The sequence below is a fragment of the Jaculus jaculus genome, chromosome 8 (genome assembly GCF_020740685.1).
Source record: "Jaculus jaculus isolate mJacJac1 chromosome 8, mJacJac1.mat.Y.cur, whole genome shotgun sequence".
Classification (NCBI taxonomy): domain Eukaryota; kingdom Metazoa; phylum Chordata; class Mammalia; order Rodentia; family Dipodidae; genus Jaculus; species Jaculus jaculus.
The window spans coordinates 118,571,856-118,590,540 of NC_059109.1; the positions used below are offsets into that span (position 1 = coordinate 118,571,856).

At 40.7% G+C, this 18,685-nt stretch overlaps 1 protein-coding gene across 7 annotated transcripts in view; it reads left to right on the plus strand.

The window, feature by feature from the left end:
* The window catches only part of Ralgapb (Ral GTPase activating protein non-catalytic subunit beta), a 116,118-nt gene that overhangs the window by 57,985 nt on the left and 39,448 nt on the right, over window positions 1-18,685 (plus strand). For 5 of the 7 annotated variants that reach the window (XM_012950722.2, XM_004666683.3, XM_045155848.1 and 2 more), the window contains 4 exons: window positions 4,427-4,491; window positions 7,940-8,069; window positions 9,814-9,947; window positions 15,249-15,431. In XM_012950722.2, the coding sequence (XP_012806176.1) occupies window positions 4,427-4,491; window positions 7,940-8,069; window positions 9,814-9,947; window positions 15,249-15,431 (512 nt within the window). The remainder of the gene's footprint in view (window positions 1-4,426; window positions 4,492-7,939; window positions 8,070-9,813; window positions 9,948-15,248; window positions 15,432-18,685) is intronic. The other 2 variants (XM_045155847.1, XM_004666684.3) reach the window with 1 other exon arrangement.

Consider the following 18,685-nt stretch of genomic DNA (forward strand, 5'->3'; position numbering starts at 1 on the left):
AAAGGGAACAAGTAACAAAGAATCTGAAGTTAGAATCCAGGGTAGCCAGAGCGAAGAGAGTAGAGGCGTAGCAGTAGGAGGTAACGGTAGAGGTAGTTCCAGCCCGCCCTCAGCCTTTTTCTCCAGGCCTTCCTTCCTGTCTGATCAGCTTCTCCCTTTTTACTTGATTATTCATATTGACATACCCATATGTACCTTGTAAAGTATGCCTCCTGTAGCTGTTTTCCCATTCTTTGCTACCCTTCAAATCAAACTGTTGAGTTTTCTGTACTTACTTTGCATTCTTCATTCTCCTTTTTGTTCACTGTGATGGGCTTTTGTCTCTTACTGTGCTGAGTCAGCTCCTGTCACCATTCCCACTTGTCTTCATCTTCCTAGAACTGAGGGTCAGGTTGCTGCTCTCATCCTTAGCACCATTTGACTAGTTGACTACTAACTGTATCTGTGGAACGCTTTTCATCTTGAGTCTCTGTCAAACTATAATAGCCTAGTTTGGATGTCAGTGCTCCTTTCTTCTCTGTGTCTGTTGCCAGCTCTTTCTCTCTTACCAGATAACTTAAGTTGGGGAAGGCCTCGGGCTCTTGGTGATGGATCATCTTGCTCTAGATGGTCTCATCAGTTCCATGACTTCTGCTATGATGCGTGTCAGTACCATACATGTATTCTTCAGCCTGGACACATCTTCTCAGGTCAGAGGCATTGCTACCCAGCTGCTACCTGACATCTCCACTTGTATATATATCTGTAGAGCAACTTAGACCTATTTTGCCTTCTTGCCATATCTTGCCCCAGATCTGTTCTGTACCAATCACCTGCTTCATCTCAATAAATGCCATCCCATATATTCCTGATAACCCAAGAATTGCCTGTCATTCATTCTTCTTTCTCTTAATACTACATATCCAAGTCCACTCCTAAATTCTGTCTCATTGCTTCCAGAATAGATCCTGTTGAACATTATGATCTCATTCTTGAAATTCTTGTCTAAGCTGTCCATCTTTTTGCAACATTGTTATTATATTCTTCAACCTCACCTCCCTGTATCCTTTCTTGCCCCCCGCCCCCATCTCCAGGGTTTGTCCTCCTCACTTAGTTGGAATTATTGTACTAGAGTATGACCTTGATAATGCCAGTTTAAAAAAAAACTTTAAAACATTTATTTATTTGAAAGTGTGTATGTATGTGTTGATATGAGTACTCCAGGGCCTTTTGCTATTGCAAATGAGCACCAAATGCTGTGTACCACTTTTTGCATCCAGCTTACATGGGTAGCTTGGCAATTAAATCCAAGCCATAGGTTTTGCAAGCAAGTGCCTTTAGCGAATGAGCCCCCATCCATGCTAGTTTTAATGCCACTGGCTGAACATAATAATAGAATAAAACTCTGTATTTTTTACCCTGACTATGAAGACCCTATATTCAAACATTATCTCACCCATATGTGGTCAAAAAGATACAGATGTTTTTATTATTTTGTTTTCTTTCTTTTTCTTTTTCTTTTTTTTTTTTTCCCAAGGTAGGGTCTCACTGTATCCCAGGCTGACCTTATTTTGTTTTATTTCTAAAGGATCAGAACTGATTTACTGTTTTGTTTTGTTTTTCGAGGTAGGGTTTCACTCTGTGCCAGGCCTAACTGGAATTCACTGTGGAGTCTCAGGGTGGCCTTGAACTCAAGGTGTTCTCTGCCTCCCAAGTGCTGGGATTAAAGGCGTGTGCCACCACACCCAGCTCAGAACTATTTTAAAACTAATTCACAATGTGCTTATGTCTTGACCTCTGGCCATTTTGTTTTATTGTGGAGACAAGTAAAGGCCTAGAACTCATGATCCTCCTGCTTCAGCATCTCAAGTGCTAGGACTATAAAGTTAGGCCACTATGCTTGCCTTCCCCCCTCCCCTTTTTGAGGAAAGGTCTTGCTGTAGCCCAGGCTGACCTAGAATATACTATGTAGTGTCAAGGTGGCCTTGAACTCACAGCAATTTTCCTACCTCTGCCTCCCAAGTGCTGGGATTAAAGGTGTGTGCCAAAATGCCTGTTTTTTTTTATGCCTGTCTTTTATTTAGCCTTTCACACCAGTTTAAAAACAAAAAAACAAAACTGTGGACATTTTTTGTTGGTTGGTTATTAAAATGGTCTTATACTATAGCTCAGCCTGCTCTTGAACTCCCAGTCCTTCTGGCTTAGCTTTCTTTGTGGGCTGGGAATATAAGCATGAACCATCACACTCAGCTGAGCATATGTTTTTGTTTTGTTTTTCTCCTTTATGGTGCTGGGCGATTCAACCCAGGATCTTGCACATACTAAGCAAAGTGTTCTACTACTGAGCTAGGTCCCCAGCTTGGTGTTTTTAAATAAAGCAAAGTTTGACTTTTAGGTTTATTTTAGAAAATTTTGGCTTTAAAACTTTAGAAACATATCAGAATTTGGGTATTTTCTTTTCTGCCAGGTGTGGTGTTTCACACCTTTTTTCTTTAAAAAAATATATATATTGTTTATTTGTTTATGTATTTGAGAGCAGCAGACAGAGAAAGAGGCAGATAGATACAGAGAGAATGGACACAACAGGGCCTCCATCCTCTGCAAACAAACTCCAGATGTGTGCGCCCCCTTGTGCATCTGGCTTATGTGGGTCCTGGGGAATCAAGCCTCGAACCAGGGTCCTTAGGCATCACAGGCAAGCACTTAGCCACTAAGCTATCTCTCCAGTGTGGTATTTTGTTTCTAATTTATTTATTTTTTGACAGCTTCCATAATCATATTTTTTGACAGCTTTCATAATTATACACAATAACCCATGGTAATTCCCTCCCTCCCCCCACTTTCCCCTTTGAAACTCCACTGTCCCTCGTATCCCTTTCCCCTCTCAATCAGTACCTCTTTTATTTTGATGTCATCATCTTTTTCTCCCATTATGATGGTCTTGTATAAGTAGTATCAGGCACTGCAAGGTCATGGATATCCAGGCCATTTTGTGTCTGGAGGAACACATTATAAGGAGTCCTACCCTTCCTTTGGCTTTTTCTTTCTGCCACCTCTTGTAAAATGGGCCCTGAGCCTTAGAAGGTGTGATAGAGATATAGCTGTGCTGAGCACTCTTCTGTCATGTCTTCTCTGCCTTTTGAGTTGTCCAAAGGTCACTGCCATCTGAAAAGAGAAGATTCTCTAACCAAAAGTGAGAGTAGCATTAATATATAGGTATGAACATTAACAGAAGTGCTTACTGGGCAGTTTGGTGAGCATTGTATATACATTTAGCCAGATAGCAGCAGACATTACACTCCTAGGGCTCATGATTATCCTTCATAAGTTTTTAGTATCAGGGATGTATTCCTTCCTATGTAGTGAGCCTCCATTCAAATTAGAGGGCTGTTAGTTTCTCCCATAACAGACATGCCATTATTATACCCACTGGCTCATTTGGGCTCACTGGCCAAATATAAGGCTGGTAGTGTCCACTGTTGAGTATCTTCACTGCTGATTTTTCTCTCTCTGATTGAACTCCATGCCATGTGGCTTTTTCCAGCTTTCTGTCAGCCGGTGTACATGGAGGAGGTTTTCACTTCAGCCCTAGCAGGATTTCTCAGTGACCTTGCAGCTCAAGTATGTGGAGTCTCCAACAATAGGATCTTACCATCTATTCTTGGTGGAAAACCAAGGGCCTTGTCAGTGGCCTGTAATGTTTTGGGGGTATCAGGGACCTCCCTGCCTAACAACTTACTGGAAGGTATCCCATCCCTGGCACTGAAAATTTTCTAGTAACAATCTATGGCTTCTGGGTGTTTCATTGTCCAAAAAAGTAGGTATCCATATGACTTATTCAGTGATTTGTTGTTTTGTTTTGTTTTTTTTGAGGTGGGGTCTCACTCTAGCCCAGGCTGAACTGGGAAAAGTAGCCCTCTAGCAACATCAGGTTGGCCTTTACCTCATGGCCGTCCTCCTGCCTCTCCCAAGTGCTAGGATTACCTCTACCACTACTCCTGTCTCTAAAACAATTTTTTTTTTTTTTTTTTCCGAGCTTGGGTCTCACTCTGACCTGGGATTCACTACACAGCCTGAGACCTGGTCTCAGGCTGACCTGGGATTCACTACATAGTCTCAGGGTGGCCTTGAACTCACAGTAGTCCTCCTACCACTGCCTCTTGAGTGCTGAGATTAAAGGCATGTGCCATAACACCTGGCTCTAAAACAATTTTTTTTGAAGCACGTTTTCACGGTAGTTCAGACTGACCTAAAACTTACTCTGTAGCCCAGGCTACCCTTAAATTCAAAGTGATCCTCTTACCTCAGCCTCCCAAGTGCTGAGATTAAAGGTGTGGGCTACCATGCCCAGCCTACAGTAATATTCTTATCATTGCCCTTAATTGTGAGTCATTTTAGTGTTCTTTTATATCATATAAAATGCTTTTTGTTTGTTTTGCTGTTGCAGGGGCAATGTTAAATATTGTTCAAGATTCTGCACTTTTAGAAGCCATTGGTTGCCAGATGGAGATGGTAAGAAAGATGTAATATGTTAGAGACTATCAGCTTCTGATTTTATGTAAATTATGTTTAAAATATCTGTCCTAGTAGTTTGCTTTTATTCTTTCTTTTTTATTGTTTTCTGTCTTATATAGTGCAGGCTGGTCTGAAACTCCACGTATAGCTTTACTATTTTATTTTTATTTATTTGAGAGAGACAGAGAGGGAGAACTGGTATGCTAGGGCTTCCAGCTGGTGCAAACAAACTCCAGATGTATGTGCCACCTTGTGCATCTGGCTTACATGGGTCCTGGGAATTGAACCTTTGGCTTTGTAGGCAAGAGCTTTAACCACTAAGCCATCCCTTCAGACCAGACCTTGAATTCTTGATTCCTCCTAGCTTTACATTTGAAATGCTGGGATTATAGACATATGCCACCATGCCTAGTTGTCCTAGTGGATTTTAAAGATGTTTTGTTTGTTAAGTCATTAATCAACCCAGAAGGGTCCTATTTTAAAATACTACATATTTTAGAGCCAGGTGTGGTAGCACACACCTTTAATTCCAGCACCTGGGAGGCAAAGGTAGGAGGATCACAGTGAGTTCGAGGCCACCCTGAGACTACATAGTCAATTCCAGGTCAGCCTGGGCTAGAGCATGATCCTACCTTGAAAAATCAAAAATGAAACATAAATCCCTTGTTTTGAGATTTCTTATCATTCAGTACTTCATAAGTCTTGAGATATTCTGCTTGAGAGAATCTCCAGTTGGCCAGAGTTTAGGTAAAGTGCTTACTTGTGTGGCAGTGCTGGTAAACAGGCTGCAGGTGCACCAAAGCACTAAGAATACTAAATCAAAAATCAGGTATGGTGGCACACGCCTTCAACTGCAGCACTCAAGAGGCAAGGTAGGAAGATCACTGAGTTTGAGGCCACCCTGAGACTGCATAGTGAATTCTGGGTCAGCCTGAGCTAGAGTGAGACCCTACCTTGAAAACAAAACAAAACAAAACAACCACCACAATAAAACTCCCCTAAGATTTCTGGGTGCTCCTTACTTCTTCAAGGATATATGGTCCCTACACTGCTGTGGAGGCTGGGGGCAGAGGATGGTCAGGGAATTAATAGGCATAGTGGGATGAGCTGGGTGGATATGAGCTGGATAGGTGATAACATTATCAAGGAACTTCATTCATGTCTCACTAGGTGGCTAATAATTTATTGATCTGGATATATGGAGAAAAGAGAGAAGTCTTTAACAGATAGGTTTATTAGTTTCTATGTGTATAGGAATTTATATTAACCACAATATTTCATTGTTTGTATTTTATGATATAACTACATTGAAAGTTACTGCAGCCACTCGTGGTGGTGCATGCTTTTAATCCCAGCACTTGGGCGATAGAGGTAGGAGGATCGCTGGGAATTCAAGGCCACCCTGAGATGACATAGTGAATTACAGTTCAGCCTGGGCTAGAGTGAGACCCTACCTTGAAAAAACAAAGAAAACAAAACAAAAAAAGTTACTGCTGTTTGTGTGTAGTTAGGGTGTATGTCGGGGGCGGGGGTATGTTTGTGCGTTGTGTATGCATTTGTGTGCAGATCCGCATGCCCTGTGCACACACATGTAGCCACTAGAGAAGATGTCAGATATCTTTTTTTCCCTGTTTCCCTGAATCAGTCATTGAACCTGAAGCTCTCCTCTTTTTTTATTTTTTGTTTATTTATTTGAGAAAGAGGCAGAGAGAGAGAGAGAGAGAGAGAGAATGGGCACGCATGGATGCATGGTCTCCAGCCGCTGCAAACAAAATCCAGATGCATGCATCACCTTGTGCATCTGGCTTACATGGGTCCTGGGGAATCAAGCCTCAAGGGGTCCTCAGGCTTCATAGGCAAGCGCTTAACCGCTAAGCTATCTCTCCAGCCCAGCTCTCCATTTTTTGGTTAGACTAGCTGACAGGGAGCCCCAGCAATCATTCCTGTGCCTGCTTTCCTTCCTTCTGGGGTTACAAGCATGTGTCGTCAAGCCTGGCATTTTATGTGTTTGCTGGGGATCGAATTCAGATTTTCATGTTTGTGTTGCAAGTACTCTAACCTGCCATCTTCTTAGTCCCATTTGCGTTTTTAAGATTCTCTTCCTGTTCAAAAGTTTTGCTTGTGAGGCACTTAGGTTTTCTTTTCTTCCTTCCTTCCTTCCTTCCTTCCTTCCTTCCTTCCGTCCTTCCGTCCTTCCTTCCTTCCTTCCTTCCAATATATTATTTATTTGAGAGAGAGAATGGGCACCTTCCTCCCTCCCTCCCTCCCTTCCTTCCTTCCTTCCAATATATTATTTATTTGAGAGAGAGAATGGGCACCTTTTCTTTTCCTTTCCTTTCCTTTCCTTTCCTTTCCTTTCCTTTCCTTCCCTTCCCTTCCCTTCCCTTCCCTTCCCTTCCCCTTCCCCTTCCCCTTCCCCTTCCCCTTCCCCTTCCCCTTCCCCTTCCCCTTCCCCTTCCCCTTCCCCTTCCCCTTCCCCTTCCCCTTCCCCTTCCCCTTCCCCTTCCCCTTCCCCTTCCCCTTCCCCTTCCCCTTCCCCTTCCCTTCCCTTCTCCCTCTCTCTCTCTCTCTCTCTCTCTCTCTCTCTCTCTCTCTCTCTCCTTCTTTCTTTCTTTCTTTCTTTCTTTCTTTCTTTCTTTCTTTCTTTCTTTCTTTCTTTCAATATATTATTTATTTGAAAGAGAGAATGGACATGCTAGGGCCTTGAGCTGCTGCAAACAAACTCCAGACACATGCACTACCTTGTGCATCTGGCTTATGTGGGTCCTGGAGATTGAACCTGGGTCCTTTGGCTTTGTAGGCAAGTGCCTTAATCGCTAAGCCATTTCCACTTAGGTTTTCTTTAAGAACCCAGAGTCATTAGCTAGTGAATCTGCAGAGGGTCCTGTGCTGGCCCTTTGTAAACAACAAAGAAGACCCTATTGTGGGCATGCATCATCAGACCTTCCATGATTTCAGCAGCTGGTGTCTGAGGGAAAAGCCACAACAGTTTGAACCCCTTGTCAGCATTGACATGTACATCACTTTGTTTTGGTTTTTGTTGTTTTTGAGGCAGGGTCTTATTCTAGCCCAGGCTGACCTGGAACTCACTGTGTAGTCCCAGGTTGACCTTGAACTCAGGGTGATCCTTCTACCTTTGCCTCCTGAGAGCTGGGGTGGAGAGAGAGGGGGAGAGACTGAGAGGAGGGGGAGGGAACGAGAATGCAAATGAATGGGTGTGCCAGGGATTTTTGCACTGCAAACGAAGTGCAGACACTTGTGCCACTTTGTGCATCTGGCTTTATGTGGATACTGGGGAATCAAACTCTGGTGGTTAGGCTTTGGAGGCAAATGCCTTAATCACTGAGCATTTTCTCCAGCTCATAAGATTTTTGATGGTCAACCCTGTTTATATTTGTAAACTGTGATGTGACCATAAATACTTGCTTCGTTTTCATTTGACTAGGGTGGTGGAGAAAATAACCTGAAGAGTCACAGTCGTACTAATAGTGGTATTAGTTCAGCGAGTGGTGGAAGCACAGAGCCCACAACTCCTGATAGTGAAAGACCTGCTCAAGCTCTCCTAAGGGATTATGGTAAGCTAGTTAGAACAAAAATCTTCGAGTCATTCAAAGTTTTACAAAGTTGCCTTCAAAATTTGAAAACTAAAATTTATCTTATCTAGGTATAATAGGGAAGTTGTTAGTCTAAAAAACTTAACAAATATAGTCATTTCAGTTTTATAGCTTTTAGTAGCTCTGTTTTTGGTAGATTATTCGATTTTATAAATGATTATAATGAAGGATCAGGAGGTATTGCTGGAATCTGTACCAGGTGCTAGTGACCCCCAGATCAAATAAGATATCCACTCTGCCTGAGAGTATGTGGGGTAATGGCAGAGATGGCCGGGGAGTGCGCTGCTACAGTTGAGAGCGAGCGAGAGAGTACGCACTAGGAGGAGCAGGGGAGAGGGCCATGTTGAAGCACGTGTACTCATCTTGTTAGACGCTTCAGTGACGAATTTTAAACAAGAATAAGGAAATATTTTTTGTTTCTGCCCTTCCAAGTAAAATATTTGTCAGCAAAACATCCTATTCAGTAATGGCCTTCACATTGGAAAGTTACTTTGTGGATTTGTGTGTACTTTTCTGTCTTTATGCACAAATACTAATAGAGTGTTGAATTAGAACAATTGTCATACTAGATTGGGATGATAGCAAGTTCCTTAGAAATGAGTTTAATATTTCAATCATCTCAAGCATTCCTGAGCCATGTTCATGAATTCCTGAGGCACGTTTTTATGGTTTTAAGTTTGCAAATCCTTGGGCAGTTCAGGTGCATAAAGTCAAACTTGCATTTACAAAGAAGTTACTTAAATAATAATTGTTATTATGTAGACTAAGAAATATTCCAGGGTGAACTTTTGTGTATTTCTCATGCTTTCTAAAACATTTTAAACTAAAGAACTGTTCACATGACTGCATGTTTTCTAATATAAGTGTTTGCAGTGATTACTGTTTGTTTCAGCATTTTGAACTGGTGTTAGTGAGCTCTGCTTGTAATGTCATAAAGTACTTTTTACTAAGAATCCAAATTTGTGTTAGTGTTGCATGAATGTCTCTCTTTAATGATCATTCCTTTTTCTGTTGTCACTGCCCTCTTTCTGATAGGATTGACAGGTATAACGTCCCTACAGCTTCCTTTATAAATTCAGTTTAATTTGTCCTAACTTACTATTAGTTAAGTAATAATTGCTTTAATTAGAAAAGTAGAGGCCAAATAAAACCACCATGGTTTGGTTATTTTATCTTTTTTGGAGGCGCTAAAGTTGTCTTACAAAGTTAAATGTTAAAATGAGTTTGAAAAGGCATTGCATGTAATTTTTACTGGTTTAACCCTACGTGTGAGTAATTTCAACAGATGCGTTAGGGTAATTCCTGGCATCTGAGGAGGCTATACAAGTTGAGTTTTTTTCTCTATAAAATTCTGAAGAACTACTTGATAGCCTTTTCATTGTTCTTTTTGACAGTGTAAATCTTTGAGTTACTCATTTAAGAAATTTAAGACATATCATTATTCATTATAAAGACGCTACTGAAACAACCAAGTCCCATATTGCTCTGTGTGAAAGTCTGTGGGCTGGGAGCTAGAAGCTGCCCTTGCCAGCTATCAGGCAGGCCTGGCACTCAGGCTGGTGGGTGGGCTACATAGCACTGTGTGGGTGCCCGTCGTGCTCACTGTGGCTGCTGTGGTCTGTGCCTGGTGGAATGCTGTGCTTCTTGTTACTAATGCTTAGTTGTTTTCCCTCCCTGTGGGATGTGGCATTGGGTTATATCCTAGCTCTTAATACAGATTCAGCTGCTGGACTCCTGATTCGTAGCATTCATCTCGTCACCCAAAGACTCAACTCCCAGTGGCGGCAAGACATGAGCATATCACTGGCAGCTCTAGAGCTCCTTTCTGGTCTGGCTAAGGTGAGAGGACAAGCCCTTTATTCTAACCCAGCAGCCTTAGAGCATGGTTCTTTTTTCTGTGTCTCCATGCCTTTTGTGGATATTGCAGTGTTGGCCATAAACATATTTAAATCCAAAGTTTATAAAATTGAGCCTCCAACTGAAATTTTATAAAATCTGTTTTTAAGAATAGGTTTAAAGAGTCTGAATAATTTTACTGTTGAGTTACAGAAATCATTTCAATACTGGCTGTTGATTTATTTGCACATACTGCTAGGGTACTTTACTGGTTTTAGAAAGACTGATTGTCCCAAAGTATGCCATTTGGGATTATCATTTGGGATATCTATCTTCTGTTACATACATTATCAGAGTTAAGCAAAAAATCAACTATATTTAAAATTCCTGTCATATTTATTTCAATTTGTTGAACCTTAGCACTGGAGGCCATTTGCCCTTAAGTCTTCCTTCTCCTTCCCTTCCTAATCACTTTATGTTGTACTTTCAGTAACTATTAGTACATTTGCTATGCAGTGCAGCTACCACCAGAGGAAACTCCTTATTTATTAAGCAGTTGCTTCCTCATTCCCCTTGACAACCCCCCCTCTTCAGTTTAACATTTCATAAACATTTCATATGCATCATTTCAAAGTCCCTGGCTTTTTAAACTTGACATATTTTTTGAGTTTCATTCCTCTTTATGGCTGCATAATACTGTTTTAAATGAATGTACCACAGTTTGCTTCTCTGTTCATCAACTGCTGGATATTTAGACTATTTCCATATTTAGACTGTTGGCAGTAGTGTTATTTGAATGTATGTGAACATGCATTTGTTTTGAATGTTAGTTTTCAATTCTTTGGGGTATGTACTGAGGAGTGAAATTGCTGGTGTATTGGTCATTTTATGTTTAACTTTGTGAGGAGCTGACAGACTATTTTCCACAGCTACTGAGTCCTTTTATATCCCTACCAGCAACATACAAAGATTCTAGTTTCTCACATTCTCACTAGCAGCTAAATATTTTTTATTAGTAAGTTGGGCAAGATTATCTTGCATATACCAGCTGGTGATGTGAAGATCACATAAGAGACAATTGGCTTAGTGACTGGGGAGGTGGCTCAGTGGGTAAAGCATGCCATGTGCAAATGTGGACACATAAGTTCAGATCTCCAGAGCCCACATAAACCCAGAGGTGGTGGCTCACATCAAAGATCTGGCAGAGGGCTGGAGAAATGGCTTAGTGGATAAGGTGTTTGCCTGCAAAGCCAAAGGACCCAGGTTTGATTCTCCAGGACCCACATAAGCCAAATGCACAAAGGGCATCTGCAGTTTGTTTGCAGTGGCTGGAGGCCCTGGCTTGCCCATTCTCAATCTCTCTCTCTCTCTGCTTGCAAATAAATAAATAAATAAAATAAAAAATCTGACGGAGACAGGAGAATCCCTGAAAGCTTACAGGCAGGTAGGCTGGCACATAACAGCAGACAAGAGACCTACCTCAAACATGATAAAAGGTAAGGGTGTCCTCTGACCTTCACACATACGTATCTGTGGACTTAGCCACATTACATATAGCACTCCCAATCCTGCCTTTTTCTTTCTATAGTAGAGGAAATTTCCAAGAAAGGAAATAATCTCATTGATGTTATCTTTTTTTAATTAATTTATTTGCAAGCAGAAAGAGATAAAAGAGATATGGACAGAATGGACATGCTGAATTGAGTAAGGTCTTTGTTCAGAAGCTTGCTGACAATAGCCATTTTGGAATTGAGGCCTGAGTTATACCAACCCAGACAGAAATCTTTCTATACCTTGGCCTCCAAAATGTAGAACATTCTTGTGAGAAGGGTGAATTGACCCATGTGGTTTAGGAGAGATCTGGCTTCTCTAAGGGCAGGGATAGCTTTATGCTGAAAAGGTAGCCTCTAAGAAGTCTAGATCCATTTCCCAAGTATAGTCTTTCTTACAAATTTGTGCAGAGAGCCTGCTACAGTGTGCTTTGGGTCATTGAGGAGAGTGAGTCAAGGCAAGGCCATGCATATTGTCTGGGAAACTCATAAGCATAGTGAAATAAATCCAGGATCCTTGAAGGTGGTCTGATGAGTATAGCAGGGATCCTATTAACTACTGTGTTGGAGGTTACCATCTTTTACCCTGCTGCTTAGGCTGTGCTAAGCATCAAAGCGAGGGTCATATTGCCCTAGGACAAATGGAAAGATTGACTTTACAAAGCCCCAGCCTGACCACATGTGTTAGGGTCTTTCTTTAATGTATTATTTATTTATTTAGGAATAGAGAGAAACACAGAGTATGGGCCAGGGTTTCTTGCTATTGCATATGAACTTCAGACACATATATCACTTTATGCATCTGGCTTTATGCATGTACAGGGGAATTGAGCCTGTGCTGACAGGCTTGGCTGAGTCATCTCCCTAGCCCCACATGTGTTAGTTTTCATTTCTGTAACATAACTTCTGAGAAAACAACTTAAAGGAGGGCTGATTTCTGTTGGCTCATGGTTTCAGTCCATGATCGGCAGATTTCATAGCTTTGAAGCTTGAGGAGAGAAAACATTATGGCAGAGTGTGCTGCTTACCACATGGTGGCTAGGGAGCAGAGAGAAAGGGAGGAAGAGTCAGACAGGGAGGGAGGGGAGAGAAAGAGAGCATGAGCCTGGGATAAGATATGCACTTCAAAGGTATGCTTCCTCCACTTTGCAAGCAAGTGTCTCTAACTGCTAAGCAATCTCCCTAGCCCAAGATAATATTTTTCTTGTTTCTTTATGTTTTGAATCTGGGTCTCACTCTAGCCTAAGCTGGTTGTTGCAGTCAGGTTTGCATTGTTGGCAGAAATCACCTAACCAAGAGCAGCTTTTGGAGAAAAAAGGGTTTATTTTGGCTTACAAACTCAAAGGGAAGCTTCATGATGGCAGGGAAAATGACAACATGAGCAGAGGGCAGACATCACCCCCTGGCCCACATAAGGTAGAGCACAGGAACAGGAGAGTGTGCCAAACACTGGCATGGGGAAATTGGCTATAACACCCATAAGCATGCCCGCAGTGATATACCACCTCCAGGAGTCTTTAATTTCCAATTGCCATCAGCTGGGGAACCTAGCATTCAGAACACCTAAGTTTATGGGGGACTCCTGAATGAAACCACCACACTGATCTTGAACTCACAGTAATTCTCCTACGTTAGCATCTCCAGTGCTGGGATTAAAGGCATGTACCACCATGCCTGCCAGCTTGTTCCCAAGTGGAATCTCTTACAAACTTGTACATAGTGTCTGCTACAGTGTGCTGTGGGTCATTGAGGAGGGTGAATCAAGGCAAGGCCTACTTTCCATCAACCTGTAGTAACCCCACCAAATAAGGAATCCATAAGTTGAAGCCATAACCCTCAAACCCCAACAGCTGTTAACCTGGCCTTCACCATATTACTCTTTGGGTGACATTTTAGATTCAAACTGTTAACACTATGTGAATGTTGTGGACCCAAAAAATGAGGTACTATTCACTATCTTCATCCCTGGACAGACAGTTTGGAAGTGGAGTCTACTGTTACACTCTAACCACTGTGTTCTGGGTATTTCTGACAGCTGGATAGCTGAAATCTGGATCTTACTTCATACATGCCTTTAATAAGATCTTTAGAAGATAAAATGACTCCGACAGTGAAAACCTTCAATAATAAAATAATCCAATTTACAAATAAACAGAGGATTTAAACACTTTACCAAAGAAGGGATATAGATAGCAAATATGTACATGACAAGGTGTTCAATACTATTAGTTATTTGGGAAACGCAACTAAAATCAAAGTGAAATACCATTCCTTACTAAATATAATGGCTAAAATTGAAAAGACTTGATACAAAATGTTGGTGAGGACATGGAGGGACTGTTGATGAAAATGTTAACTTGAATAAACCATTTTGGAAAGCAGTTTGGCAGATCCTTGCAGTGTTAATCATGTACCTAATTTATGACCCTGTCACTCTTAATCTCAATATATAAGAGAACTTCCATTCATTCAATGACGTATCTTTGAATGTTTGTAGCAGCTTTATTTGTAATATCCGCAAGCTAGGAACAGCCTGAATATCCACTAAGTGGTCATTGAGCCAACAAATGTGGTATATCCATATAACAGGGTACTACTCAGCAATAAAAAGAGATGAATGATACATACAAAATTAGGTAGCTCTGAAAATTATTTTCTAGGTAGAAGAAAAAAGAAGCTAGAAACCCCCGCCCAATAAGTATATACTGTGTGACCTGTTTATGTAAATTTTAGGAACTCTAATCTATTATGATAGGAGATCAGTGGTTGCTTATAGAGAGGGGTTAAGAGGAGTAGGATGGGATGGAGAGATGGCTCAGCTGTTAAGGTGCTTGCCTGCAAAGCCTAAGGACCCAGGTTTGATTCCCAAGTACCCATGTAAAGCCAGATGCACCAGGTGGCACATGCATCTGGAGCTTGTTTGCAATGGCTGGAGGCCCTGGTGTGTCCATTCTTCTCTCTATCTGCCTCTTTCTCTCTCTTACTCAAATAAATAAATAAGCAAAATATTTAATAAAAGAGAAATAGGAAGAAGATAGTACACAAGGACATTCTTGGGGTGATGTATATCTCGTGATCTGGCTGTGGCAGCTATTCACAGGTGTGCACTAGTAAAAATTGATGAGATGTCACAGTTGAAACTTATGCAACTTACTATTTGCAATTGTGCCTTTTAGCAGTTATACCTAACTTTCTTCAGAGCAAAGAATGTCACTGTGAGGATGGGTTGGGGACTTGAAGGCCCATGTTCCATTGCCAGCATTCTTTCAGATTTGTTTGTTTGTTTTTGAGAGAGAGAGGGAAGAATTGATGTGCCAGGGCCTTAGCCACTGCAGTTGAACGCCAGACACTTACATATTGCTTGGGCATGTGCCATCTTGTGGTTACCTCACCTTTGTGCATCTGGCTTATATGGGATGTGGAGAGAGATCAAACATGGGTCCTTAGACTTCGCAGGCAAGCACCTTACCCGCTAAGCCATCTCCCCAGCTCTCCTTCAGTTTTTGCAATATGAATATGTGTGTCCAAGAACTTTGGGTTTTAAGGTGTGAAAAACCATGCTAAAGAAACACTTTTAGGATTTGAAAAGTGTCACTAGTTATCTGGACTATATCTGGACTATTCTATTCCTATACATAAGTACATTTGTTACAAACCATGCCCTGCATGCTCTATCACATTCTCAGATAGGCTCAGCCTTAATATAGATGCTTTGGAGTTGATGTTGTGACTCCTAACTGCATCTGCTCCCTAGGTGAAAGTGATGGTGGACTCAGGAGACCGGAAGCGAGCCATTAGTTCTGTGTGTAGCTACATTGTGTACCAGTGCAGCCGACCTGCTCCTCTTCACTCCCGGGATCTGCACTCCATGATTGTGGCAGCTTTCCAGTGTCTCTGTGTCTGGCTGACAGAGCACCCTGATATGCTTGATGAAAAGGTGAGTGTATTGAGGCTTAAATGCCAAGTAGAAACAGTTGTGTGGTGAGAGAGTTCCTTTTCAAAGAGAATATCTAAATTTACATACAGCATCACCACTTAGAATGTACTTTCTATAGCTCAGTAGAATATATACTGTTTTGAATATAACTTGTAAACTGTCACCATGCTTAGGTTTAGTTGCATACAAACACACAGAGAAGTTCTTTTGACAGGAGACTTGCTTATTTATCGGAACTATCAAAACTTATTGAAAGGATGGTAACCTGAAGACCACTAGTAAGCACTTTGGTCACCTGTTACCTGATCCAGAAGGGTAGTTGATGATGAGCCTTCACACACATCTCTGCACTTATACCTGGGCTTAGCTAACCTATTTTCCCTGCTACTGTTTCTTATGGAGAACCAAACATTATATTAAAGACCTCCCAGGGTGATTAGATATTTTAAATATTTTATTTGAGAGAGAATGAGTGTGCCAGGGCCTCCAGCCAGTGTAAACAAACTTCCAGATACTTACACCCCCTTGTGCATCTGGCTAACGTGGGTTCTGGGGAATTGAACTTGGTTTCTTTGGCTTTGTAGGCAAACGCCTTAACCACTAAGCCATTCCTTCAGCCCATGATTAGATATTTATAGAGATCTTTATAAAGCAATTTTGTTAATAAAATTTTGTTAATTTTCATTATGGCTTCTCAAGTTAAGATAACAGAAACTATTTAAGGGACTCAGGATGTGGCTCAGTTGTTAGAGTGCTTGCCTAGCAGCATGAAGCCCTGAATTTGTTCTTCAGCACCACATAAACTAGGTCTAGTATATGCGTTTTAATCTCAGCACTTGGGAGGTGGAGGCTATATAGAGAGTTTGAGGCCAGCTTGGATACATAAGACCCTGTCTCAAGGAAAAAAAGAAAAAAGGAATGAAGGACGCAAGACAGGAGGGTCATGAGTTCAAGGCAAATCTGGTCTACAGAATTTGAGACCAGCCTAAGCTACATAGTTAGACCTTATCTCAAAAAAAAAAAAAAAATCATTAGTCGCTCACGTGGTTCCTTTTGATATGTTAGATGAAGCTAATGTGTCTTAAACCATGTTAGGTTAAACTGAGTTGCTGTTACATCTCTTTCATTTAACCTTTCATGATCATGATAGTTATGGTAATGATAACATTATGGCTGATAAAATTGAATTGATCTTTACTTTGTATCTGTCTTTAAACAATCAAATTTCTTTCTTTGTTTTCATTCTTTCCTTTTTTTCTCAATTTTTATTAAAATTTTCCATGATTATAAAAATATCCTATGGTAATAATCCCCCCCACACTTTCCCCTTTGAAATTCCATTCTCTATCATATCCCCTCCCCATCTCAATCATCCTACTTACATATATACAATACCAACCTATTAAGTACCCTCTTCCCTTCCTTTCTCTTCCCTTTATATCTCCTTTTTAACTTACTGGCCTCTGCTTCTGAGTTTTTTTCCTTTTTAGGACAAAGCCCAATCATGTGTGCCTAGGATCCACATATGAGAGAGAACATATGGCGCTTGGCTTTCTGGGCCTGGATTACCTCACTTAGTGTAATCCTTTCCAGATCCATCCATTTTTCTGCAAATTTCATAACTTCATTTTTCTTTACCGCTGAGTAGAACTCCATTGTATAAATGTGCCACATCTTCATTATCCACTCATCAGTTGAGGGACATCTAGGCTGGTTCCATTTCCCAGCTATTATAAATTGAGCAGCAATAAACATGGTTGAGCACTTATTTCTAAGGAAATGAGATGAGTCCTTAGGATATATGCCTAGGAGTGCTATAGCTGGGTCATATGGTAGATCAATCATTAGCTGTTTTAGGAACCTCCACACTGATTTCCACAATGGCTGGACCAGATTGCATTCCCACCAGCAGTGCAGAAGGGTTCCTTTTTTTCCACATCCCCGCCAACATTTATGATCATTTGTTTTCATGATGGTAGCCAATCTGACAGGAGTGAGATGGAATCTCAGTGTAGTTTTAATCTGCATTTCCCTGATGACTAGTGACGTAGAACATTTTTTTACATGCTTATATGCCATTTGTATTTTTTCCTTTGAGAACGCTCTATTTAGCTCCATAGCCCATTTTTTGATTGGCTTGTTTGATTTCTTATTATTTAATTTTTTGAGTTCTTTGTATATCCTAGATACTAATCTTCTATCAGATATATAGCTGGTGAAGATTTTTTCCCATTCTGTAGGTTGCCTCTTTGCTTTATTCACAGTGTCCTTTGCAGTGCAAAATCCTTGTAATTTCATGAGGTCCCAGTGGTTAATCTATGGTTTTATTGCCTGAGCAATTGGGGTTGTATTCAGAAAGTCTTTGCCAAGACCAATATGTTGAAGGGTTTCCCCTATTTTTTCCTTTAGCAGTTTCAAAGTTTCAGGTCTGATGTTAAGGTCTTTAATCCATTTGGACTTAATCCTTGTGTGTGGCGAGAGAGAAGAATCTATTTTCATCCTTCTACAGATACATATCCAGGTTTCCCAACACTATTTGCTGAAGAGGCTATCTTTTCTCCAATGAGTATTTTTGGCATTTTTATCAAATATCAGGTGGCTATAGCTACCTGGACTTACATCTGGGTCCTCTATTCTGTTCCATTGATCTACATGTCTGTTTTTGTGCCAGTACCACGCTGTTTTTGTTACTATGGCTCTGTAGTATAGGTTAAAATCAGGTATGGTGATACCACCAGCCTTATTTTTGTTGCTTAGTATTATTTTAGATATTTGAGGTTTTTTTGTGATTCCAAATGAATTTTTGGATTGTTTTTTTTTTCTATTTCCATGAAGAATGTCTTTGAAATTTTGATGGGGGTTGCATTAAATGTGTAGACTGCTTTTGGTAAGATTGTCATTTTCACAATATTGATTCTTCCAATCCAGGAACAAGGATGTTTTTCCACTTCCTAGTGTCTTCTGTAATTTCTCGCTTGAGCGTTTTAAAGTTCTCACTGTAGAGATTTCTTTACTTCCTTGGTTAGGTTTATTCTAAGGTACTTTTTTTTTTGATGCATCAAATTTATTTCTTTAAAGAGAAATTTGATGGAAGGTTTAAGTTTATTATATTGCTGTTATATTAGTATATATCTGTTAAAAATATAAGAAACTTGAGTTCCATCTCCAAAATATATCTGCTGTTGGCATTGTGGAATCTCTTTTTTGTTTATGTTTTTCAAAGTAGGATCTCGACCTAGCCCAGGCTGACTTGG